Source organism: Penicillium psychrosexuale (assembly GCF_028828465.1).
Source record: "Penicillium psychrosexuale strain IBT 29551 chromosome Unknown utg000002l, whole genome shotgun sequence".
Taxonomy (NCBI): Eukaryota; Fungi; Ascomycota; class Eurotiomycetes; order Eurotiales; family Aspergillaceae; genus Penicillium; species Penicillium psychrosexuale.
In genome coordinates, this window is record NW_026643187.1 from 1,020,735 (window position 1) to 1,046,255 (window position 25,521).

A 25,521-nucleotide genomic window follows, 5' to 3' on the forward strand; every position below is an offset into this window, starting at 1 on the left:
TTACATTCAGTAGAACTGAAAGTACGTGAGTGGATGACGCTAATGTATGATTGTTTTGATTTGATTGCGGGCGCTCTGCGCTCTGCGCTTCGCCCCAAGGAGGGCTAGGGCCCATCGTGTTCTATGTGTCGATCATGTGGACCACACGCGGGAATGATTCCCCAGGAAGCGCAGCATACCCAATTGAATACGCCACAGTCAATCATGTGGGGCATATATCGGTGATTGCTACCCATAGGGCAACAGTCAATTGATGCTTGTATGAAACTGATAAGGACAGATATGACCATACTCGGCCCTAAAAAGTACCTTGATTTTGTTGTGGTCTAGTGGTAAAATGGCTGTATCATATCCCACGGGTTGAACTAATGCGAGGGGTCGGGGGCCAGAACTCAGGGGCGAATCCTTCGAGTACAGGGGGTTGAACGTGATAAGTGTGCTGGATATTACCATATCGTTTTACAATAATTAGTCACTGTGAGAATAAACACCGATCAGTGACAAAGTAGGGAAAATGTCAAGTAGAAATCAGAGCAAACACATATAGAACACAATGCATATATATAGAGATCGATGGACTGGAAGCACAAGATTGGAAGCCCTAGAGGAATTATAACATCTCTTTAGAGATCTTCATATGCATAGTATATTAGACTGATAGGTACTGGGATGGGATTCGCATCCTGGTCGCTTTTTTCTGGGCACTATACGGAGTACCAGACGATATAATAAAAAGCACAAGGCATGTTCTCTCTTCAGCATGATGATCTTTAATACTCTCATCCTTCTTCTTTCTTCTTAAGTAATCTACCATCCTTCACATATTTCGGCTCGATGGGGACACGATTCAAAGGTGACACTAAAGATCCAGCGGTCAATGTCACCACATGGGTTCTCTTAGTCATAATCATTTTTAGTGTCTCTGCTCGACTTGGAACTAAAGTTCGACTGTTCAAGAAACTCAGCACGGATGACCTCTTGATCATTGCATCTCTGATTGTTGGTATCGGTCAGAATATCGCTGTTTCGCTGGCAGTTGGGTCCGGTTATGGAAAGCATTTCAAAGATGTATCCAGCGCCAATATGCAACAGGTGATGAAAGTACGTATCTTCCGCCATCTTGTGATTTTTCACTTCTTTGGAACCGATTTTAATGTGCTTATTGCCAGGACCTTTTCGCTGGGTCTCTTCTATACCTCCTAAGCCTCATGTTCTCGAAACTATCTCTGGTCGTGTTTATTCGGAGTCTTACACCATCCGCCAAAGATAAATGGCTCGCCCGAGGTGTGGAGGCTATCGTGTATGTCTGGGCAGTTGTTGCTATCTTTGGAACTGCATTCCAATGCTCTCTGCCCCGCGCCTGGGATTTCCAGAACGGCCAATGCATTAACCTGGTAGGTAGTGTCTCCTTTTGTCCCTATTACCTCCTATCCCCCGAAGCCGGACAATACTGACGCGATGCGACGGGGTGTCCAGTTAACTTGGCGCTACTTCATCGCTATCTCCAATATCGTTACCGACCTCTTGATTGTCGCTCAGGCAATGATCCTAATTTCTAGCGTCCAAACGACGCTGTTGCGACGCCTGGCTTTTGCGGGTATCTTCCTGCCTCGACTTCTGTGAGCGACCCGGCTCTACGGAGTGCTCTCTCTCAAACTCGAAACTCATCTCCCTCCTTCGATAGTGTAACGATCGCAACGGTCGGCGAGCTTGCCTTTATCAAAAAAGGCACTAAATCCAACGACCCAACGTTTCAGATGTGTGAAATCACTATTTTCGAAGTGACCATTCAGTGTCTCAGCATCGTGACGGCCTGTTGGGGACAACTGAGCCCGTTCCTGTCCTGGATGCGATCTAACGGGCTCAAGCTCAATGGCGTGGAAGACCCAACCTCTTGGAGCTACAAGATACGCTCGCAATCACAGGGGCGGTCCAAGTCGCGAGACCGTAAGATCAGGTCTGAAAGCCACGAAATTCACCCTTTGCCGATACGACGAGATCAGATTTTGGTCACGCAGGATTGGGAGGTCGACAGCCAGTCAAGCCAGGCGCATATAGTAACTGAGTTCGACACACACTCCTAGGCCAGCAACGGTGGCGAGTAATCAACTTAGCTAATGACTATAAATTCATCATGGGCGCGACATGCATAGGCTTTGGTAATCCCCAAATCACATGGAAATTACGTGCTGGAATTAAATCGGAAAATAATAAGAATAATGAGCACATGCCGCGTAACGATGGCTCCCGTTATAGAGACGTGCATATATGTAGTATGCCTTTTCACCTTCTAAACGAACCTTAGGGACGGATCTGGTTCCATTCGCAATCGCGATCGAGCCATCGTATGATGGGAGATGGGGCTGTCGCGGGCCAACGCATAAAATTATATACTACCGGACCCAACGCACGGTCCGAAACCCCGATTGGGGTGTTGGGGCCGCACCCTGTAGAACAGTACTTTTGTGTAGGATGCTTAACCCCCAAAAGCGGTTAGTGGAGAAAGCGCAGGGCGGAGTACTGGCCAACGCAGTGGCTAGGCTTCTCTTCCGTCCAGGCGTGCAGGGAACCCTTGCAACTAGCTCTCTTATCGGCTCGCACCTCTTCCCTCCCCGCTCCTGAACCCCTTGAAACGTATCTCAATACCCCGACCACGATTATGCGGGTTTTATTGTCACTTGGGGGCCATGTTCCTTTCTTTGTCAATTGTATTAAACAGGTCTACTGTCACGATTTGCATGATTTATCTATCATATCACGTAATGCTAACTAGAGATGGTTTGATAACTAGTTTTTTTGCTAGTTTAGTAGTTTTAGCGAGAGGTTGGTGTGAAGTGGTTGATATATCTACCCTCCTAAGTAGATTCCTACGTCTTGCTCTTTTCTTCCCCATCTACGGAGTATACTATCTTAAATTGAGTTACTCTTTACAGACTTGGCTCGGCACACCTACCCTAGTGCAAACATCCTAGTCACCGCCCTTTCGCTAGACATTTGAACACATATCCAACCCGATTTCAATATGGGATCGGCAACCAACCCTCTCGTGCTAGAACTAGCGACACCAGAAGATGTCCCTGCCATCACTGAGCTATGGTTTGCTGCATTCACGCAGCCGGTGATTGGGAAACTTTTCCCCAACACTCCCGGTATGCACCAATGGCACCGGGATTGGCACTTGGGGGATATTCAGAAGTCCCACTACAGATACCTGCGAGTAGTGGACACCCAGTCAAGAGATGAGAAAGGCCGACCGCGGCTAGTTGCCTTCGCCAAATGGGACCTGGCCATGCCAAATGAGCGAGGTCGTCGCTTTCCGCATTGGCATGAGGACTCGCCTTACCAGGAATGCGAGGATTTCATTGCAGAACTGGAGCAGGCGAGGGAAAGCGTCATGGGCGATGAGAAACATTACTGTATGAATGATATCCCTTTAAAGTTCACAAAGGAAGAAATGATCACTGACATCCGAAAAAAAGACCTCGATACCCTTGGCACTCATCCTGATTATCAACGGCGCGGAGCTGGCTCTATGCTTGTCAAGTGGGGCTGCGACCTGGCGGATAAGGATGGCGTTATGGCATACGTTGATGCCAGCAAGGAGGGAGCATTTCTATACCAGAAACATAACTTTGTGGATTTCAGTCCGCCCGGTTCGGAAGTGGCTTCGATGGCTCGCCGCCGTCAGGTGACTCCGAGCGATCGCACTTGACTTACGGACTTAGAGTCCATGCTGCGAGATCTCTCATCGAAGATAAAGCCATGAACACATTTGAACCCACTGGCGGATTGTAGCTCGCCTATTGTTAGGTTTCTGTCTAGCAAGCATATATAATTTATGCCCTTCCCTGCCTTTTTTGCTGTCCACCTAGCAAGAACAAGATACTTTAACAGAAGGGCTACTCACACACTATTTTTCGCTAGTAACACACATTCACTAGTCCCGGATAGGGCTGCTGCCTGGATCAAAACATTTGGTATACAACCCCGGGGCTTGATGACAGCGTTATATTTGATCACCCAATCGTCTATCATGGCAGACCATCATTGCTTGTTGAAACCTTCACTGTAAATATGAGGCATACTGGTCAATCGCCTGCCTTGACAAGTAGTCCAAACACTGGACTGCCAGGATGGCCACATATACGGCAAAAAGCGCCCATATATACATGTACGTCTGGCTGGGGGTAATTTTGAGCAAGCGCTCAAGGACCACCGGAGATGCAGGGTGATCATCCCGCGCGGGGGGGAGGCTCGTTGATAGGGGCAGCAGACGCGAAGCACATCTTAGATAGACCATATCACGTTGGCAAAAAAAAATATATGCCTAGCTCTCTTCCAAACTCCACTTGTCTCAAGGAAGACGGTCTGATCATATATTGTCAAGAAGGCATGCTTGAGCTGCATGGAGTCTTCTTATATGTATCGTGTAAGCTGGCCTATATAGCGTTAGAGTCTTGAACCTCAGGTTGGAGAAAAGTTATTACCGATTGACCATATAGAAGCGGAATTTCACCCGGGTGTGACATGCCAGATGTGAGAGTATATCAATTCAAAATCAGGAATAGGTAGGGAGAGATAGAGATAGAGCAGGTGCAGAAGTAGGAAAGGCCTGCTTATATAGCTGGCCACTTCTGTAAACATGTAAACATTGAACACCGACAGCCCTGCCTGCGAAACAGGTGTGAGAGCAGAGTCGTCACTGGGAGTAATAGGGTGATTACTGAGAATGGAAGTGGAAAGGTGTCTGCGTTGCTATCTATGCCTCGGGAGTGCTTTTATAACGTAATTCCCAAGCGAGCTGCGCAGCGCAGAACACATAGTAAAATCGATAAATTACAACATGATATCTCAACAACGGTTATCTATCTGAGCTTTTCCTTCTAGCCTAATGCTTGTAATATGATATCTAGCCACTTATGAGGGTTTGGAGGGATTTAATAAACTAGTGAATGAGTAGTGACAGAGAAATATATATTTCTAGGGTTCAGCGATGTATTTTTCGATACCATAACAATGCAAGTTTTCATGACACTATAAATGCTTATCAATTGCTATCGGACAGTAATGAAATTAAATAAAAGCGTTGGTTGTTGAAATACCATGTTATAATTTATCGATTTTACTATGTGTTCTGCGCTGCGCAGCTCGCTTGGGAATTACGTTATCACATAGCCGCTTAGTCATCCTGCTCTGGAAACCCCCACTGCAACATGTAAATAAGGGCTATATGTAAACATCGATCTCTGACTTACCTAGCAAACAATATATAAACAGAGGAAAGAATCAAGTAAGCAGAAATTAAGCAAGCAGGCAAGCAATGTTCAAGCCATCCGTAGAGTCATATCATACAGATCGTGACACGGTCATAAAGTTAGAGCAAACCTGATAATGATATCACGAGGCGATTTGAATCATAATCCAAGCAGTTACCTACAGTAGAATTCTAAGGTAACTAGAAAGATGACATCCGTGGTTACTCCAGCGCATAAACTTCTGCTTTTCTTTCCATTGAATTTTCTCTTTGCATCATCAGTCCATGTCTCCATTCCAAAATGGCAACCAAAAAGACAAAAACATACAACATTGACGATTCGCTGGTGGTCACCCACCCAACTATTAACTCACCGGCGTGTGACTCAAGTTCGATCAATAGTTCGGTGGATGTCACCCGAGTGAGCAAAAGGGTGAGGCTGCTTTTGATTGGCGTCACCCTACGCACATAGGATGCGGAATAGAGAGGGTGCGAGGGAGGTTCCTTAATTAGTTACTTCATCGCTGAGCGATATGTAGGCTACTACAAATATTTGTATTCTTGAATATACACGCAAGACCGTTTGCTTTATTTGCTTGCTTGCCTTTCGCTTATTCATCTTGAAGGGGTTGTTGTGTGGTTTGCATTGTGGAGTTTGGTTATTATCGCTCGGTGTATGCCTCTCCACCTTTCTTCCTACTCTCCCGGTCTTTATTATTTTCGTCGATACCACTCTCTCTCTCTTTTGATTGAAGACCCGGCTTGCCTCGGCGAATACTGAAGAGGCATGGATTCGAAGAATTCAGAACATGACCCTTGAGAGAAAGGAAACCGACGACACCGGGAAATTTACAACGTTGATGCGATTCTATTCGCAAAAGTCCATCTTAGAAGGTTACTGGGTAAAGAATCAGATGGATGAGGCAAATTAATCCCAAATATATGTTATATTACTGAGCGAAGCGAGGCAAACTATTATTCTATGTGTCTCATCAACAAGTAACCTAGCACATACGACCATAGGGTGTGGAAAACAGGGCTTCCCGTCCGCTCAGCCGTACTTAAGCCACACGCCGGTGAGTTAGTAGTTGGGTGGGTGACCACCAGCGAATCCTCACTGTTGTATGTTTTTGTTTTTATTATTTGTTCAGTACGGAGTATAGCAATAGTATGTTTATCTTAGGCCCCGTTGTGGACCTCTATAAATAACTTATTTTAGGAAATGAAGCTTAACGAGACATGAGAGCAGAAGGTAGGTAGGCTCAAGGGTAGAGGAAAAGTAGAAACTGACATGAGAGCACTTGATGTATCTATCTGACGCTATGACCATCAAGGGGCAGAGGTCACCTGACCCAATAGTCTTCTTACCATCCCATCTACGGCTATAGTCTATAGTTCTCAGCTATTATACTCCCCTCCAGTGCTATACCAAATACATACGACCATAGGGTGTGGAAAATAGGGCTTCCCGTCCGCTCAGCCGTACTCAAGCCACACGCCGGTGGGTTAGTAGTTGGGTGGGTGACCACCAGCGAATCCTCACTGTTGTATGTTTTTTGTTCACGTATTCTTTTCTATTCGTTCAGAAACACCCTCTTTTTCTGTTATTAGATATCCGCAGGTCGGAGAGCACGGGAAAATATCTGACATCAGGATGAGTCGTTCACGAGGTGGACCTCAATTTCAAGGACGGTCTTCCCTCATCTCCTAAACTAAGTTGATTTGAACTAGATACGTCTCTATCCTCTTCACCCAACATGGATATAACCTGGTCTCAACTGGCACACAGCTTATACGGTCAACAAAAACTCAACATGCAAGCTACGGACGAGCCGACTCAATCAGGAATTGACTTGACCCTGCCTGAAGAGAAAACTCAAGATGAAATCAAGATCGAACAGAGTGGATGTATTCATGCTCTTCAACGGTATCGGTGGAACGTGTATTATGAAATGGACGATCTCGACGAGGAAAAATGGCTTGAGCTTCTCCGGATAGAACAAGACCTTCGAAGTACTGTCCAGGAAGAGCAAATCCTCGCTAATAAGACTAAGACCACGTGCAGCTGGCAAATCTTTCGGAATGATACACAGACCGAGCTTCAGGCTTGAACAAGAGATACTGGTTACTAGAACGACAGTGGTGGAAAGTCCGACACTCATTCGAAGGGGGACCGCTGATACGAGGGTTTGACTTATGGCGATCACATCCTCTATGGTATATGCACCGAGTCTTGGTTGAGGATTGCGTGAGGAGGGGGGGGTGCTGTGGCCGCAGCTGCGGATGTTGCGTTAATCGCAAGATTGATAAGACACGACAGCTTGGAGCTGGACATTGTATGGTGGTATGTGGATGTTGTCACCAAGCTCGGGGTTTTGAGCTTACTAAAAAAGAAAAGATGGGATTCCTTACGGATTTTCATGTCGTGGACGACGGCAGTGGCTACCGCCGAAGGATCAGTCGAGCTTCAATATGGGGATTATCTCTTGATGGTCATGACAGCGTTGTTCCAAAAGAGCAGCTGACAAAAGGCAAGGCTGAACAAGTCGATGAAGCGTTTATTCTTATTGGCGAAGAGGAGAAGGAGGAAGTTGGCGAGGTGCCTGCCTGGTTTCCATCATTTATTTTGCAAACTCTTTCTTTTATCTCTGAATGCTCTTGTTGTGGTAGCCACGGGCCGAACACATGCCGTTGCCTGGTTTGCCAGGCTTCACCTAGCTATTTAGCTAGATCTCGATCATTGTAGAGAATCTATCCTTCTTCATCTCTCTTTCACCGCTACAAGAGCTCTGATCTAAACTGGCAGTTGCCCCCGAGGTTTAACCTCTATACGGTTCCTTCCTATTCAGGAACAGTCGTTCCTGCTATTCTAGTTCACGGCTCACGTGCACCTTGCTACCTACCTGTCAGAGCACTTTTAGATTCTGTAAACTTCCCCATCAGCATCACTCTCTAGATTCATCAAAAAAAGCCATCTGAGATCGTAAGTCTCCCTTGCAGTCTTTCCAGCAGTCTTTCCACCAGTCCTTTTGAAGGGTTCGTTTTGCTAACGTCTATCTTCCATGTCTTTTGCCTCTGCTGCCCCTGTCACTGAGCCCTGCACGTCATCCACTATCCTTGCCCTTCAAGAGGCAATCACCGAAGTCCTGTTGGCCCTTTCCCCACACGAAGCCATATGGTTTTTATGGCAGATGCTCGGGCTATATATATGCCTCCTGCTTGCATGGAGGGTTGATCAACTTCTTGAGAATATGATTTACCAGTATGCCTCATTTTCTTTTGGAGCTCTGTGAAGTCGGATACTTACAGAATTTACAGTTATTGTCCTCCTCCGAACGCTGGAGCACGCCGAGCACTGTTAAGTAGAGTTCTAGAGAGCAGGCAGTGTAGACGGATCATCACCCCTGAAACGAGAAATGAGTTGCGAGATGCTTGTGCACTAGGAGATTGTATACTATGGTGTGGTCTATGTGATACGTATGCTTGCTAGCCGGCCGTCCTGGATGGTTCGTGTTGTTGTGTCGCTCTCGTCTTGCCTGCTTGGCCAGGCTGCCCATCGTGCATATCCCTCTTCATTATAAAGATTGATGTCTTATTGAAATTTGATAGAAAGGCAAGAACTCCTTGTATTTTTTAAACCCATTTTATTCGGATTCATCAACCCGATAGACTAGCTTAGAGGCTCGGACTTTACCTTCCCGTAATATCTGAATACCAGCCAACGCACCGGCCAAGCCGCCTGGCTTCACCTGATATGGATGGGGATGAATGCGGCGGCCCTCAAGTAGGCTCTGCGCTGCATCCCACCATTTGATGCCGAATTCAAGGTTAGCGCTATCAGGAGATATCTCGGTCGTTCCCATACGATAGGGTTCCCCCAGGATGTCGTACGCCATTGAGACATGTGAGTCAACGTCATCTCTCGCGGATGAAACATCTAGCAGGGCGTTATAGGAACCGCCCGCCGAGGAAATGGCAGCGCTGCAGATGGCAGCAGATTGGGGCGTCGAGATTGTATCAAGAACGAATTCCAGGGCATCATCAGTATCCTCTCGGATCTGCTCGCCCACCAGTGGATCGTGGTAATCAAAAATTGCGTCTGCCCCAAGCTCAAACATGAAGCTGCGATTGGCTTCAGAGCATGTTGTGACAACTCGCAGTCCCGATAGTTTTGCCAATTGGATCGCGAGTGTACCGGTAGCAGTTGCCCCTCCATAGATTAGGATATTTGTGTCGTCTGACTCGCTCGACTGATCCCCGGGGAAAGGCAATTCCATGCTCTGGTAAAAATTTTGGCCAACAGTTGTCAAACCAACACCAAAGGTAGCTGCTGCCTCAAAGCTCATGGACTCAGGTATCAACATTTGGAGATCGCCCTTTGCAATAATATACTGAGCAAATGCGCCGCCATTGTGGCGAACGGCATTGCTACCGTGTACAAAGCCAGCAACTCGATCGCCCTTTTTGAAAGGCTTTTTGACGAGCGGCCCCACGGCTTCTACTATTCCGGAATAGTCACAGCCCACCGTGGCCCCGGTACAGGGTACAAAATCAATATGGCGCCAGTCCGTTGGATTCAAAGCGACTTCGTACTTGTTAGTTCAACTATTCATAAAGCTCGGGAGCGAAGAAGGGCACAAGGAGAAAATACCGGCTTTTGTTTTGACGAGAATGTAATTATTCGGCAGCTTAGGGAGTGGGACATCTACCAGCGTCGCGCGACCAGGTTCTTGGACGACAATGGCGCTTTGGGTGGTCATTCTCAACAGATGTCGCGATGCGAGGGAAAATGAAGGGTGCGAGAGAGGTGGGGGTATGGCTCTAATTTCTTTAGATAAATCGTCCAAATGGCATTGGGGGTTGCAAAAGGGATGTATACTATTGCACTCCGTGCGCAATTCTCCGTACGCGGCCTGGAATTACTCCGTAGAGTTATCCATGATTCCGGGCGAGATTGAACTATTGGAGAGCTCAGACAAAGTACGGTTTGCCGCGCGATAATCTATCTGGCTAGCGTAGACTACTGCGTGTAGCTTCCAGGATCGTCGAAATACGGAGTATTGTAAGTGATCTGCGTGGAGGGGAGGGGCAAGCAAGTATTAGTAGCTTCAATAAAGTCAATTAATCAATTACTATTGTCGAATGTGCTCCGCAGCCTAGAAGATCTCATCGTGATATTGAGACCGGGTAGCGCGGGCGACGCCAGTAAATGGTCCCTCAGTTACCACAGCCCAAACATCACCGACGCGAGATTAGACTACAATGATAACAGCCCAATGGATAGCCCTCGAGATAGTGCAACAGGCAATATTGAGATTCTCCAAAATACATCCATGTTCTCCGTACGGAGTGCGGAGCAAGGGAATCGCAAGTACCCGGGGAGTCCGAAAAGTGGAACTTGTCTCAAATAGGGGGCTGGGAAAAGAAAGTGGTTGCTCCACTACGGGATGGGGATCCCCTCATGAAAAAATCATAAGAAGAAATTCTGATAGGCGATCTTCGGCTACAAACATTGGCTTGGTGCAGCTTAGCACAGCTTAGTGTCATAATATAGTGGAGCAGGCCATGCAGGTCGATGGAGCATGGAACATTTGGCAATCGTGAAATACAATGACCGATACTGGTAATGGCTTGTCACAGTATAATTTATAACGTATGTCTGGTCTATCTTGAGGGATGGACGATCCAGTTCGTTGATCTATGGAGTAGACAGTCTCCACTTGGCAGCATTTTCGTAATCTTGGCCTCATTGGCATCCGAGCAGATTCCAACCTGCAGAATATCATGGAACTGGGTATAGAATCAGAGCTGTACGAGTATGGAGAATGAAATCCAACAGCATTAGCCATATCTATGTTCCGGACTTGTTTCTAGCGTAGGAAACATAATCTTACCAAGCCAAACTCCAACGGATGTGCAGAGTACGGAGTAGATTGAATGCACGAGGTGCATCGTCCGTTTTTCTATGAGTCTCCACTGCATGTTCTCCGATAGCCAGTAAAATATGCATGAATATGCGAATTTACGCATTAATGGTATTAGGCTCAGAGGCAGTTTCATGGCAATCAGAAGAATCCAAAACATTGAGTATAATAACCCACAGCATCCCTTCTTATTCTTGTCCACGCTCGTCCTCAATTATTCCATAGCCCGAAGATGCCTGGCCAACCGGCAACGACTTCTGCACCTACAGATATGGAGGGAATTGCAGTCATTGGAATGGGGTGTCGCTTCTCTGGAGGAGCGACCTCCGTTGAGAACTTCTGGCAGATGCTATGCGACGGACGCACTGGGCATGGGACAGTTCCCACAAGCCGATATCAAGCTTCGGCCTGGCATCACCCCAGCCATGAACGCAAAGGAGCGGTATGAATACCTCAATTAGATGTTAGTTTACTATTCTAACAGGATGAGTAGATCAATCATGATAGTGGGTTTTTCTTGCAGGAAGATCCATCACGGTTTGACGCTCCTTTTTTCTCTATCACTGCCAAAGAGGCGGCGGGCATGGACCCAGCACAACGTTTGTTGCTCGAAGTTGCATATGAAACATTCGAAAACAGTAAGTTGAGTGATTTTCACGTTTCCGGAATGAAGTCAGCTAATAGGGAAAAATAGGCGGAATACCGATAGACACGCTTCCAGGCAGTAACACGGCAGTGTACTCCGGCTCAATGACCAATGACTATGAGCTATTGTCAACAAGAGATATCTATGATATGCCTCACAACTCGGCCACTGGTAATGGAAGGACTATGCTGGCAAATCGGTTGTCATGGTTCTTTGATCTTCAAGGCCCAAGTATCATGATGGACACTGCGTGTTCTTCAAGTTTGACTGCGGTCCACCTAGCAGCTCAATCCTTGCGATCTAGAGAGTGTGGAATGGTGAGCACTGCAATCTGCATGTCTATTGATCACACAGACTAAACATGCTTGTGACAGGCCTTGGTGACTGGTGCCAGTCTTATCTTGCACCCTAATTTTACACAAAGACTCTCCTACATGCACATGATGAGTGCAGATGGCATAAGTCATTCATTTGATGAGTCTGCAAATGGATATGGTCGGGGTGAGGGCATCGGTGCTGTGCTTTTGAAGCCCCTCAGCGCCGCATTAGCCGACGGAGATAATATTCGAGCCGTCATCCGCGGCACAGGAATTAATCAGGATGGCCGGACTCCTGGGATTACACTGCCCAGCCCAGCGTCCCAAGCCAACTTGATTCGTTCGGTTTATGAACGTCATGGCATCTCAATGAGAGACACTTCCTACTTTGAAGCCCATGGCACTGGAACTCCGGTCGGGGTAAGCAAAATAGCTCCATTGATGGATCAAAAGTCCTCGTTTGATTAACTCAATTATGAATAGGATCCCATAGAGCTGTCTGCTGTCGGAATGACTTTGGGTCAGGCACGAACACCGACTGATGAGCCAATATACGTAGGCTCAGTGAAGACAAATTTCGGTCACACCGAAGGAGCCGCAGGAGTGGCTAGCTTAATCAAAGTCGTGCTGTGTTTAGAAAAGGGCACATTGGTGCCAAACGCCGGGTTCCAAAACAGCAATCCCAAGATCCGGCTCGATGATTGGCGTTTACGCCTAAGCGACAAAACAATGCCCTGGCCAGACCATCTTCCGCAGCGGGCTAGTATCAACTCATTTGGATTCGGTGGATCAAATGCGCATTTGATTCTCGAAAGCGCCAAAGAAGCCCTCGGGGGCAATGCTAAAGACAAGGAGCCGGCCCCTCATGTGGTGGTGTTTTCTACATTTGACCAAGCTGGTATCGAACGGACCGGTCAAAATTGGAGCACATTCCTTCAACAAAAAGCCGAGCGGGAGACTTCACTCAAAGATTTAGCCCATACAATGTTGACACGCCGATCGCAGTTAGGCTTCCGTAGCTTCGCAGTTGCTAACTCACAAGACCAGCTGCAGAGCATCTTGGATAAAGGACTGCCCAAATTTCCCCGAGCTAGTCGCAAAGCTCAAACAAGACTTGCTTTTGTGTTCACGGGTCAGGGTGGCCAATGGGCTGGAATGGGCCGGGAGCTTTTGAGGATTCCCACTTTCAGGGAAAGTATAGCACGATCACAGGAAATTCTTTCGTCCCTGGGATGTCCCTTTGATATGGTGGAGGAGATAAAGGCGGAGGCAAAAGACAGTCAGATAAACCGACCTGATCGCAGCCAGCCTATCACCTGCGCGTTGCAGATTGCTTTGGTTGATCTTCTGGCCAGTTGGTCGGTTTTTCCAAACGCAGTGGTTGGTCACTCCAGCGGTGAAATTGGTATGAAAATCTCCGTTATTCTCGCTTCAAACAATCATCCAATGATGAATAAAAGCTGACTTATTTGCAACACGTAGCTGCTGGATATGCCGCTGGGTATCTTTCTCGTGAAGACGCTATGCGAGTCGCATGGTTCCGCGGTTTCTTTTCGCAGCAGATTGCCCAGAGTGACAGGCGAGGTGGTATGCTCGCTACTGGTATTTCTGCGGCTGACGCACAGAAGTACCTTGAGGAGCTGCCTGCACGTTCAGTTGTGGTCGCCTGCGTCAATAGTCCTGCCAGTACAACCCTCTCGGGTGATGTGGAATTCATTGATCAGCTTGAAGCAAGATTACAACAGGATGGTCACTTTGCCCGGAAGCTGCGCATTGATACAGCTTATCATTCTCCTCACATGGAGGACCTAGTTAAAGTGGTAGGTAATGCTATCGATTGTATCAAGCCTGAGGATCGATACAATGGCTCAATTCCCATGCTTTCATCGGTCACAAAAGAGCGTGTCTATCCCGCCGAACTTGGTGGATCATACTGGGTACGCAACATGGTCAGCTCAGTTGAGTTTACTGCCGCAGTGTCACAACTCGCAAACCTGAGCGAGTCTATCAAGTCTCGCCGACGGCCGGTTCCAATAAAATGGACCGCTTTGATTGAAATCGGTCCACACGCCGTTTTAAAAGGACCTGTCACTCAAATCCTGCAGTCTGTCAACGCAAATATGGCATCATTGCCGTACTATTCATTGGTTTCACGGAACCAGCATGCTTTGCGAACAGCATTGGAAGTTGCTGGCTCGCTTTGGAGCACAGGACATACAGTAGACCTTGCTGCGGTCAACAGAAGTGTCGATGATACAAGCCCAAAAATGATTGCAGATTTGCCTTCTTATCCTTGGAATCACCAAACGTCCTTCTGGCACGAGCCATTAGAGACAGCGCAGTTGAGACAACGTCAGCATCCACGTCATGATATTCTGGGAGCTGCCGTGGATTTTCAAAACGCTTTGGAACCAAGATGGAGAAACTTCCTGCGACTCTCGGAGAATCCATGGATGGCCGATCATGTTGTCGCCGGATCGATTGTGTTCCCAGCCGCGGGAATGTTGGTGATGGCTACTGAGGCGGCGCGGCAACTAGCTGATAGCCCAGCCAACATCAAAGGAATAGAATTCCAAGACCTTCATTTTATGCGAGGGGTTGTTATCCCAGACGAGGAACGTGGCTTGGAAACTCTTCTTCAGGTCTCCCCTCATCCAGGGATGCCGGGTTGGTATCAGTTCGGAATTTTCTCACTTCCCTCGGGGGGTGCCTGGATTCAACACGCGAAGGGTGCATTCATTGCGCGATTCGAGAACCGAGACGACGATGAGCATAACTCAAACTGGGAAGCAGCGTTGGAACGCATCAAGAATACCCAAACAGTCGCCAAAATGGCTGACGTTAGACAAGCACGTGAATGGTTGTCTAACACAGGAGGACTCACCGTAGGACCGGCCTTCCAAACAATCACTGGCGTTTCTTTTTGCGATTCAGAGTCTCGTCTCTGGCTATCCGGGGTCGTCACAGACACAAAACAATCAATGCCTTTCGAAAAGGAGTCATCCAGTTTTATCCATCCCACAACTCTTGATTGCCTCTTCCAGTCTGCCCTGTTGTCCTGCTCCGATGCACTATCCAGCAATAAAGCAAATATTCCGATCGGAGTGGACAATATCTACATATCCAATACGTTCCAACCCCAACCGGGGGAGCAGTTTGTCGTTCACACAGAGACCAAGTGGCGAGACGGAAAATCGCAATCCCACTGTATCGCGTCGGACCCCACCTGGTCACAACCCTGGATCACGTTTGAAGGTGTTCATCTCGGTCGCCTTCCCTTCAACCCAAATTCTCTAAAGCAAGAGGAAGCATCTTCGGAGAGCCGATATTCGTCGATTGTTTGGGATGAACACTTGGAGTCACCGCTTGTCACTAGCCAAATCAATGACGGAAACAAGAAGAAAGACGTGCAATCCAGCAGTCTCCAGCTGACAGACTGGATCAAGAGACTGTGCTATACCAACGGGGATGCTACAGCACTCATTACGACTTCGGACACATCCTCTTGGATCGCAAATCTACAAGAACTGATTCCAAGTGCCGGCAAGCGACCGTGCCTAGGAAGGATGACCGTCGCTTCATGTGGCGCCGAAAATCAAGTGGAGAGCGTCACTCTCACAGAGAACAGCCTCCCGGGAACTCACCTGGCATCCCTCGCTGCACTAAGCGAACTTCCATCTTCGTCGCTCGCTCAGGATAAATATGATTTGGTTGTGATCGATGAGCCCAAGTGGGACGACAAAATCATTCAAGTTATCCTATCGTGTCTGCCCACCATTCTTGAACACGGAGGTTTGGCAGCAATACGGGTATCAGGAACCAATCTAGACTCGGCAGCAGAGAAATTGCAACGATTCGAAGGCCTTGAAATTCACAGCACGACCGAAGATCGCGAGTTTATCATCGCGCGCAGAACACCAGTCTCATGGACTACAGATTCTGAAATCTATATTTTGAGTCCAGCAGACAATTCTAACACAATAGCTGTTTTCGAGCACCTTGAGAATATATTTGCCACCCATAACGTTCGTCTGGTGCCTGTTAGATTGGAACAGGTGGGTACACTAGCAGGGAAGACTGTGATTTCTTTGCTTGACTTGGCAAGTCCCTGGATATCCGGCTGGACGGAAAATGATTTGGAACGTCTCCAAGAGTTGATCCGAGTTAAATACGTTCTTTGGGTGTCGCCTTCCTGGAGCCAAGGGGCTGTTGAGAATATTGGATCTGGTGCTACAGGCGGCCTTTTGCGAACACTTCGCAATGAGCAGTGGAACACCACCATCCCACACCTATTGGTCGATGTGGAAGATTTGGAAGACAAATTCGGACTAGCTTGTGGCATTCTCCAGGTCATGCAGCTCACGACGCAGGAGAGCTCGCGCCGGCCAGACTTGGAGTATCGTCTGGCAAACGGTCGGCTGCTAGTTCCACGGGTCATTGAGACTCCGTCAGTGGATGAGGCCATGCACACTCTGATGAATGGCCCCAGGCCCGTACTGTCAGACCTAACACTTGATCCGAGACGCCTTGAGTTGAAATTCCAAGATGCAGACAACGCACGCTGGGAGGAACAACAACTATTCGAAGAGGGACTTCGCACAGACCACATTGAAATCAAGGTTGAAATGGCCACAATCTTCGATTTACACGGGGATCAAGGGAAGACACCAGAGACAGCTCTTCCAATGTTCGAAATTGTTGGAAAGGTAACTCATATCGGATCTGGTGTGCACGACTCAGCTGTTGGCGATAAAGTGTTAGCCCTAACATCGGCGAGCTCGGGACTCATGACAGCAATGCGGGTCTTAGAAAGTGACACTATCAGGATTCCTGCAAATATGGACCCAAAAAATGCGATATCAACTCCTCTAGCGTACATAAACGCTTATCAGATTCTCACCCAAGTTGGTCGCCTCAGTTCAAGTTCCTCGGTGCTTTTGGTCGGCTCAATCAGTCAAACTCTCCAGGCCATGATAGATTATGCCCTTGCCATGAACATGCAAGTCATCGTGGCAACTGATTCTGCAGATACCACCGAGAGCCTTCGTTCTCGCTACCCAGTATTAGCGGATCGAATTCTCGGCGTTCACGGTAGCCTAGAAACAAGTGTGTCTAGGCTAACCAACGGATGTGGAGTTGACGCCAGCATTTGCTTCCTTGGCGGCTATGCGGGTCGGAATGCTGCTAGGTGTCTTGTCCCAGGTGGACAGTACATCAATCTATCTAGCGAGATGAAGATGAGTGCTCTTCCAGAGAGCTTCATTGACAGTGGCTGCACGTTCTCTTCGCCGCGACTGCAGAAAATTTTCTCGGAGAAACCCGGCAATCTTCATGCTTCAGTTCGGCATGTGATTGACTTCATGAAGCAGCATAGGATGTTGGACCGCGTGGAGTCCTATTCCATGTTCCCCGTTTCTGATCTCCAAGGAGCTTTGAAACATTGCAAAGTGGCCAATACCCGAGCTATTGTGGATCTTCGGGCTCCTGGAAGGGTCCCCATTGTTCTGCCACTGCCAAATCTTACTGGCTTGCCAGCGGAAGGCACATATATACTAGCAGGTGGATTAGGAAATCTCGGCCTTGCGCTTGCCGATACCTTGGTGCAGTCCGGGGCCCGCCATTTGGTTTTCCTTGGAAGATCTGGCGGGGCACAACCTAGTCAACAGCTAGCCCTTGATCTCCTTCGCTCTCATGGGTGCCGCATAGATGTACTGCGCTGTGATATCGCCCAACAGGCAGATATTGACCACCTGTCATACAAGATTCGGAGTAAGAACTGGACCGTTGCAGGCGTGATTCAGTGTACAACAGTTCTGAAGGTGATTTACCCTCATTTCGTTCGTTTTCATTGACACTAGCTAATTCCTTCGTTTATTATCAGGACGCAATGTTCGAGAACATGACTTTTGATGATTGGACCCAATCCACACAGTCCAAGATCCGCGGGACACTGAACTTGCACCATCTATTTTCGGAAATCGAAGGCTTGGGTTTCTTCATTGCCTTGTCTTCCGTGGCCAGTGTTATTGGTAATATGGGACAGGCTAACTATTCTGCGGGCAATGGTTTCATTGACGCTCTCATGGAATGGCGACGCAGTCACGGTCTCCCAGGTCATTCTATCAATATTGGCCTCGTTCCAGATGCTAGTGGACTTAGCGACATTGCCGAAGATCAAGAGCAACGCCGCCGCCGATACAAACATCTTGAGGGTACAGAAATCATGACCCATGAGCTCCAGACCTTGCTCAGAGTGATCATTAACAGCAAGCTTTCTCTTCCATCTCAAATAATTGCTGGCATGACCGATTATCTGTCTCGCAGCAATGGCTCCACAGCCTGGGTTCTCGATCGAAAGTTTGATCACCGGCTTTGCCTTGCTGCCGATGACACTGAGGACTCTATTCAGACTAGTGCCTTACTCAAGGGGTGTGACTCCCTTGACAATGCAACTGAGGTTGTCCTTAACGCTCTGAGTGAATATCTAGCAGATGCAATGGCTACAACTGCCGATGCTATCGACTCAGATCTACCATTGTCCGCGTTGGGTGGTATGTCTTTTGATGATTTTTCCCCACTGTGATTTTTGTCTTGACTAACACTGGCTTCTAGTTGATTCCCTGAAAGCTACAGCCGTTCAAAACTGGGTCTCTCGCGAACTGGGGGCAGAACTATCCTCCTTCGAGTTTCTTGGCTCGCAACCGACCAAGGCGTTAGCGAGGAAAATTGCTTCTACTAGTTCATTTGTCTCGGTGCCGAGCTGAAGGACTATCTGATAATCCATACTCGGTATGGATTAGCTTAGAACAACCTTTTCTTCACCCATCATGTTTCCTGTTTCAATCTTGGTTTATCAATTCTCATTTTTGGGTAGTTTCAATAGTTCGGTATATGTGTTTTTTACTTACAATACGGTGTTTTGCGTACGAAATATATGAAATATATGAAATTTTCCAATTTGCCAAGACCTGTAGCCCGTGCCGCAGGTGGGTCCCGTCATCAAACTCACATGTCAATCCATTCATCTTCATCCTTAGAGCAACCTCGCATATTTTATGGCGGATAGCTCCACTGTGCAGATTGCAGGACCAATGCAGCATGTAATGGCCGGGGTGAGAGTCGCCATTGCAATATAGTGAGGGGGACCAAGCACGATAAACAGCTTCGTCCACGGGTGGCTCCACTGAAGCCCATAGCCTTGACACATCGGGAACTGGATCGACACTTCGATCTGGTTGATCAACAGAAAGACCGAGTTTTCGATCCCGTGGAGCGGGCTGGCGTGGAAATTTCTGCTGTGCTATCTCGCGAAGACCCCTGCCCTGAACGATGACAAGGAACGTGGACTCCGTACGGAGTACGGAGTACCCGCGGACACGTTACCTTGTTAATAAACGGTTGAGCTGTGTGGTCTCCCTTGCTGCTGCATGGATGGTATAATATGTGCATGTCACTTGGGAAGTAAGGCGATAACCCCACTTGCCTACGGAGTGAGTAACTGTGTAGCTTTTACAAGTTCCACCGTCCATTCCGATTCTTTAAGAGTTGATTTTGCTTTCGGTGGTCTCGCAGATCTCAAATATAGGTTCTATGCTAGCTCAAGCGAAAGATCCACCTCGATTATGTATATACACTATGGTTGTCCGGACGGTATCGGGATCTACCAAGCCGGCAGGTCGGCGTCTGTCCAGTTACATCGGCCGAGATACTCCGAATTCAATCAAAATTCAACATGACCCTAAATGGAAAGGCTTCGAAGCAGCTACATTGAGGGGTAGTTTGTGGAGCTTGGGCTGGACCGTCCACGTTCCCACCGAGTCTAAGCAAGGCAAGCCACTATCGATATGCTACTCCGTACTTTGTACTCCATATGCCCATACAACATAGGGCATCTCCACACCGTGGAGCCTTTCATGGACCCAAGCAAGTCCACCAATATGTACTCTGCAAGGCCGGAACTGTATGAAGTGGGATTGCGCGGGTGACTTTCCTAGGAAAATCGGACTAAAATTTGTAAGGCGTCTTCTAGTCTTGCACATGAAAAAAGGGAATAAATGGAATAAACACTCTGTTATCGTCTTATAATCTCTCTCCCCCCTGCTCTCTCTTTCATCTTTTCATCTTTTCATCTTCAGCTATGACGGACGCTGAGAAGAACGATCTATGCATGCCGGTACCCCCGGCCAAGGCTATTGTCATAGACCATGACATGGCCATTACCCCAGATCCTGAAAAGTTTATTGGCAACTACTCTTCCAATGAGGTTCCATCCAATGGCCCCGATTCTCCCAATGTGGTTGACCTGGAGGCTCAGCCCACAGAGCCCCGACGAAAGCGCTTTGCGCACTTCAGATATGTCATGTTTACTGTGTATCGACGGCTTTTCACTGTGGTATTTTGCGCAAATCTCGCTGTATTTCTCTACGTGATGATCTCTGATCGGAAGCTTCTGGCACTTGTGAATGCAACAGCTGTCAATTTGGTGGCGTGCGGTCTCGCTCGACACCCGATGATGGTCAACGCCATCTATAGAGTGGTGTGCTCGATTCCTCGAACGGCACCTCTATCTTTGCGCCGCAGATGCGCTAAGGCAGCTCACTACGGTGGTGTTCACAGTGGCTGTGGGACTGCATCTCTGGTGTGGTATATTGGATTTGTTGCCATGGTGTCACAGATCTATTGGACAAATTCTCCCATCAGCACAGCAACGGATGCCAGTTTCTCAGCCGCGCCGATTGCCGTCGCCTACATCATTCTTGTCCTACTTGTCGTGATGGTAGTCGTGGCATACCCAACCTTCCGCAGGAGAATGCATGATTACTTCGAGCTTACCCACCGATTCACCTCATGGCTGATTCTGGCCCTTTTCGTGGCCTTAGTCATGTTATTCGCTCATGACGTGGGCAATGCAGAGCAGCAAACTCTTGGCTATACCCTCGTCACTCTTCCTGCATTTTGGCTGTTAATTGCGGCTGTCGTCGCCGTGGCCCATCCATGGCTACTATTACGAAGGGTTCCGGTAAAGGCCGAGCCCCTGTCTTCGCATGCTGTACGAATATCTTTTGATTTCACCCCGATCAACTTCGCAAAAGGTGTCCAGGTCTCAAAGCATCCTCTACGCGACTGGCACAGTTTTGCCGGCTTTCCAGACCCCATTCCAACCGGTGAAAAGCCATTTGTTAGGGGCCACAGGCATAAGAGAAGCTGGTCGATCGTGGTGTCAAAAGCAGGTGATTGGACGGCGGATACCATTCGTAAACCGCCAACTCATCTCTGGAAGCGCGGGGCGCTGATGCGTGGTGTCGGATACGGTCTGCGTGTCTTCGACCGCATTATCATAGTCACCACGGGGTCCGGGATAGGACCCTGCCTTGGGTTCCTAGGCGACGAAAACCGGCCCTTGATCAAGGTCATTTGGCAGACACGTAACCCGGTCAAGACTTATGGCCAGGATGTCATTGATCTCGTCCATAAGATGGGCCCTGACCCGATTATCTTCGATACCAGTCGTGATGGCCGTGTTGATATGCTTCCTGTCGTGCGACAGCAAGTGAAGGAATTCAAAGCGGAGGCAGTTTTTGTTATCAGCAACCCCAAAATGACTCAAGATATCGTTTACGAGTTTGAATCACAAGGGATTCCAGCCTACGGGCCAATTTTCGATTCATGATTCACGAAACACAATATATGTTGCCTTTTGATTTTATTCTAACCCAGTTATGATATACGTTTATGACCTACATATCGGTATTTTTCGAGCTATGAGCCTTTCATCTATTTGTTTATACGAGTCAAGTCTAGCAATAAAAATACCTAAGGAATCTCATGTGATGCCATGTCATCACATAGTTACATGTGCACAGGGAGCGCCTGATTTTGCAGGGTCGGTTCCTGAATATGCCTGGTGTCAGAACGAGAAATACACTAGTTATCCTTACTAAGTAAGGTGTGCACCTTTTTAGCCTAGTGGTAACATGCCGTGTTTTTTCATCCGACACCTGGGCTCTGCCTTATTTTAGGCTGGTAGAAATCAAAATACCTGAATTACCATGACAAGGTCAGTTCAAACAATAAAGCTATTCCCACCATACAAATTTCCTTATGTACTCATTTCTCGGCGTTGAAGCTATTCCTACCGTGCAAATTTCCGTATACAACTTCTCGGCGTTGAAGCTTTTGCACAAATTTCCATATACACCCGTTTTATACGGTCGGAGTCGGTTATTAACGCCCAGCTGATGATTTGTATGATCTGTTTGCAGTACATGGTATAGAGCGGTGTCAAAAGCGGCCAATAATTCAGGCATAAAACCTAGAAAAGCAGGCATTGAACCTTTGGCCGCTAACTATGCCCCTTCGCGTACACTATCCCAGTGGCAACGGATACAGACTTCACTCCTAGCTCCTAACCCTGTCCAAAGCGGCATTGCCACTGCTTGTCAGGACTATATATTTCAGGTGAGGTACGCCCACAACCATGGCGTGAGCCTTCTGCTAACAAATAACAGACCGATACATGCGACAGCATTGTGTCTGCAGAAGGCTTTTTGACCGAAGATCAATTCGTTGAATGGAATCCCGTCGTTGGGACGGACTGTTCCGGTATCGATAGAATGGATCATAGTATAAATTCAAGTAGCATAGGTCCTTTTGCCGATGAAGGGTCTAAGCCTTCGCACTTTCTACCCAGTAATCTGCCTTAAGCTTTAGGCACAACAAATCAAGTCAGTTCACCTCTTCAACCCCTAAAAGTAGGTAGCTCTCCTATCATATCTCTTATTCCTTCCCTACAAACCAAACGCAAGGCATACAGGATACAATGATTGGTCACACCACATAGTATCTGTAAGCTCCCACCTATCTTGACCAGGCTTTATTTGTTTGATTCTTTGGAAATAGTAATCCGGAACGCAAAGCTGCAGTCTTGTCCACTCTCGACCCTTTGATAGTCTGTCAAACGGCTTAAGGAACGTCCTCAGCCTCTCGTCGTCAAAGAAGATCTCGCCAATTTCGCTCGGTGGCATTTTAAGTTGTAGGCGTAGCCGATGTACACCACGGAAACTCTGCTCGAACAATCCGAAGAACGCGGCATACGTTGTCATCCAATCATCCTCGTCTGGCCCAGCTTTGCATATATTAACAGCAAACGAGATTTCCATAGACGTCATAAAAGAGGCACATCGCGGTGCCAAAAGCCTTGATATAAGAAAAGGAGTATCCATAGCATTGTCCATCACAAAGGTATTTGTCCCATAGAGAACATCTAAAGCTTCTTCGTATCTGCACGATGATAAGCCATTGTCCTGATATTATGAGCATAGTGACTTACCCGATTTGGCAGCATCTCAACCACTCCCCGCCAATTGTCGGCCTTTGCGACTCAGGGTGCCAATGTGAACAAGGGTCATCACAAGGGTCGTTGATGAAGTCATCACATTCCATACAGACACGATGCCACCAGTGCCAGCGAGGTCCTCCTCGTTTCGACCGCAGCCAAGATGGCAACGGCTCCATCCAGAAATATCGGATGTGCACTCGCCGACCACCCATAAGCTCAATGTATACCAACCTCCTTATCTCAGCCGGTAGACGAAAGAAGGAACACTGCTGTTGAGAGCTGCACTTTCGAGCGCCAAGCTTACATAGGCCTTTTTCTGGCTGGATCGGCAGTTTCCATCGATTGAATATATCGCCATTGATCTCACAGGTGGAATCTGAGATTCCTATTGCGTTTGGGGAACAATCTCTCAATTTGAACTTGGGCTCTTTTTTCCTGCGTTTGAAAAATTTGGTAAAAAAATTTGGTGCCATGAGGGTGGAGGGTGGAGTCTAGGAGTGTAGGAGAGTCGGGGTGTTGATTTTATATGTGCTTGGGTGTGGGTGAATGTCACCAGTGCGTGGTAAAACAGAAGTACTACCGCAAAATAGGAGGGGAATTAACCCACAAAGGGTTGGGATCGGTGTTTTTACCTAACAAAGAATCAAAGATCCTTGCAAGCGGGAAACCGTCATTCCATAGGCCGGGATCTTCATCTTGCTCTTTCTCCTTTAGTTCACAGGCTACCTCTTTTAGTCCTGATTTCCAATAGCAACGAGACAGCCCTCAATCGTGACAATAAGAATATTGTCGGAGGCATGTTTGGGACCAGTCTGATAACCAGCCCGATTTTGATGATTTCAAATTGCCTAAACATTATGGAAATGCCAAACATCGAGACCAGACCGATACTGAGACGAAAGAAACGAAAACGGGCGGCGGCCTCGACTCGTCATCGTGGAAGAGCTCGTGCTCGTTTTGAAGAACAACATGAATACACAAAGTGATGAATTAGGATCGGACAGAAAGAGGACCAATGCTAGATCAAAGAGATCCCCAGGAAGCTCAAAGAAAAGCCAATCGAAAGATGAAACGACCCATAACCTGGAAGAGAAATTGCAATGGCTTGAGATGAACATTCGCAAGGAGCGCTACCGCACCTCAGGCAGAGGGCTCATGTTGACATGCTACTGATATTGAGTCCGGTAGGGATTAGGAATACTGAACGCTGTTAGTAAATCGGTTTGGATATACTTCTCGGTGCTGCTGTACTAGCATGCCGTTTGTATCACGAACATGTAGTTCGACGAAACCGCTGACGAGTTTCGTGCGACGGACAAGTTTCTACCTTGTAATCATAATAGCCCGAATTGCGCTATTCCCGACGGCTAAGAAAGGTTCATATTATCAAGTGATTCCACGATTCGCTCTAACCCCACTCACTCACGGAAGATAGAAGAAGATCATGATCTAAGCGCAGGAAAAGATCAGGGTCTTATCGAAACTCAAGGGCTATAAGAATTCATTACATATGTCGATTGAGAGGAGCGTATGGTATCTTATTTATTCCCACTCGTACGTCAAGTTAGACTTCATCATAGGTAGTATCCGAGATAGCTGGGGGGAAAGACATCACTCCACTCGTCTTCACATTTTGTAATCTAAGACCCCTAGATCATCTCCTTTTTGAAGGCATTTCCCCTCTTCGCATTTGTTCGCCCACGCGCTTGTCCTGATTCTCTGCTGTCGTCCTTGTGGTCGTTTTCTTTCTCCTATTTCTTCTTTCCCTCTGGCTCGGTTCCCGCAATTTTGTTCAGAAGGAGCTGACAATTTTGGACGAATAGGTGGTGATGCAGTGGTGAAGATGGCAGTAATGCACCAGCGCCGCTTCGGTCGTTGCAATGTTGTTACCTGTCACCCTCCATCAATCCCCGATCATTTTTTTATAGTTATTTCGCGCTTGAGTTTAACGTAAGCTAGGGGAACACTAGTTAGCTAACTTCCGTCGCTCTGTCGCACGAATTCGAGTCTGGTTCGGTTTGGGATTCGAGACTGGCGTCGTA

General features: G+C 47.6%; 7 protein-coding genes across 7 annotated transcripts, besides 4 other annotated features; 5 read left to right on the forward strand and 2 right to left on the reverse strand.

Annotated features, from left to right (window-relative positions):
• Nucleotides 1–834: 834 nt before the first annotated feature.
• On the forward strand, nt 835–2,084 carry N7518_001529 (uncharacterized protein; the record flags this gene model as incomplete). The annotated part of the gene is made up of 4 exons (XM_057182457.1): nt 835–1,101; nt 1,170–1,394; nt 1,441–1,619; nt 1,685–2,084. The coding sequence occupies 4 exons, from the start codon at nt 835–837 to the stop codon at nt 2,082–2,084; spliced, it is 1,071 nt and encodes a 356-aa protein (XP_057043907.1).
• Nucleotides 2,085–3,022: 938 nt separating this feature from the next.
• N7518_001530 (GNAT family N-acetyltransferase) lies at nt 3,023–3,712 on the forward strand (the record flags this gene model as incomplete). The annotated part of the gene is made up of 2 exons (XM_057182458.1): nt 3,023–3,416; nt 3,480–3,712. The coding sequence occupies 2 exons, from the start codon at nt 3,023–3,025 to the stop codon at nt 3,710–3,712; spliced, it is 627 nt and encodes a 208-aa protein (XP_057043908.1).
• Nucleotides 3,713–6,063: 2,351 nt separating this feature from the next.
• Nucleotides 6,064–6,148: a sequence feature (Protein overlapping with rRNA (N7518_001531, KAJ5799463.1) was converted to a misc_feature.).
• A 69-nt stretch (nt 6,149–6,217) lies between these two features.
• Nucleotides 6,218–6,330: a sequence feature (Protein overlapping with rRNA (N7518_001531, KAJ5799463.1) was converted to a misc_feature.).
• Nucleotides 6,331–6,649: 319 nt separating this feature from the next.
• Nucleotides 6,650–6,801: a sequence feature (Protein overlapping with rRNA (N7518_001531, KAJ5799463.1) was converted to a misc_feature.).
• A 74-nt stretch (nt 6,802–6,875) lies between these two features.
• Nucleotides 6,876–6,912: a sequence feature (Protein overlapping with rRNA (N7518_001531, KAJ5799463.1) was converted to a misc_feature.).
• A 156-nt stretch (nt 6,913–7,068) lies between these two features.
• N7518_001532 (uncharacterized protein) lies at nt 7,069–7,365 on the forward strand (the record flags this gene model as incomplete). The annotated part of the gene is made up of 1 exon (XM_057182460.1): nt 7,069–7,365. The coding sequence occupies one exon, from the start codon at nt 7,069–7,071 to the stop codon at nt 7,363–7,365; it is 297 nt and encodes a 98-aa protein (XP_057043910.1).
• Nucleotides 7,366–8,898: 1,533 nt separating this feature from the next.
• N7518_001533 (zinc-binding alcohol dehydrogenase family protein) lies at nt 8,899–10,014 on the reverse strand (the record flags this gene model as incomplete). Its single annotated transcript, XM_057182461.1, has 2 exons — nt 8,899–9,839; nt 9,906–10,014. The coding sequence occupies 2 exons, from the start codon at nt 10,012–10,014 to the stop codon at nt 8,899–8,901; spliced, it is 1,050 nt and encodes a 349-aa protein (XP_057043911.1).
• A 1,396-nt stretch (nt 10,015–11,410) lies between these two features.
• N7518_001534 (type I polyketide synthase) lies at nt 11,411–18,905 on the forward strand (the record flags this gene model as incomplete). The annotated part of the gene is made up of 8 exons (XM_057182462.1): nt 11,411–11,620; nt 11,672–11,816; nt 11,873–12,141; nt 12,199–12,561; nt 12,625–13,546; nt 13,624–17,960; nt 18,023–18,692; nt 18,754–18,905. 8 exons carry the CDS (start codon nt 11,411–11,413, stop codon nt 18,903–18,905), a joined length of 7,068 nt encoding a protein of 2,355 aa, XP_057043912.1.
• A 1,373-nt stretch (nt 18,906–20,278) lies between these two features.
• On the forward strand, nt 20,279–21,811 carry N7518_001535 (uncharacterized protein; the record flags this gene model as incomplete). Its single annotated transcript, XM_057182463.1, has 1 exon — nt 20,279–21,811. One exon carries the CDS (start codon nt 20,279–20,281, stop codon nt 21,809–21,811), a length of 1,533 nt encoding a protein of 510 aa, XP_057043913.1.
• A 1,117-nt stretch (nt 21,812–22,928) lies between these two features.
• Nucleotides 22,929–23,952, reverse strand: N7518_001536 (uncharacterized protein; the record flags this gene model as incomplete). Its single annotated transcript, XM_057182464.1, has 2 exons — nt 22,929–23,421; nt 23,471–23,952. 2 exons carry the CDS (start codon nt 23,950–23,952, stop codon nt 22,929–22,931), a joined length of 975 nt encoding a protein of 324 aa, XP_057043914.1.
• Nucleotides 23,953–25,521: the final 1,569 nt, after the last annotated feature.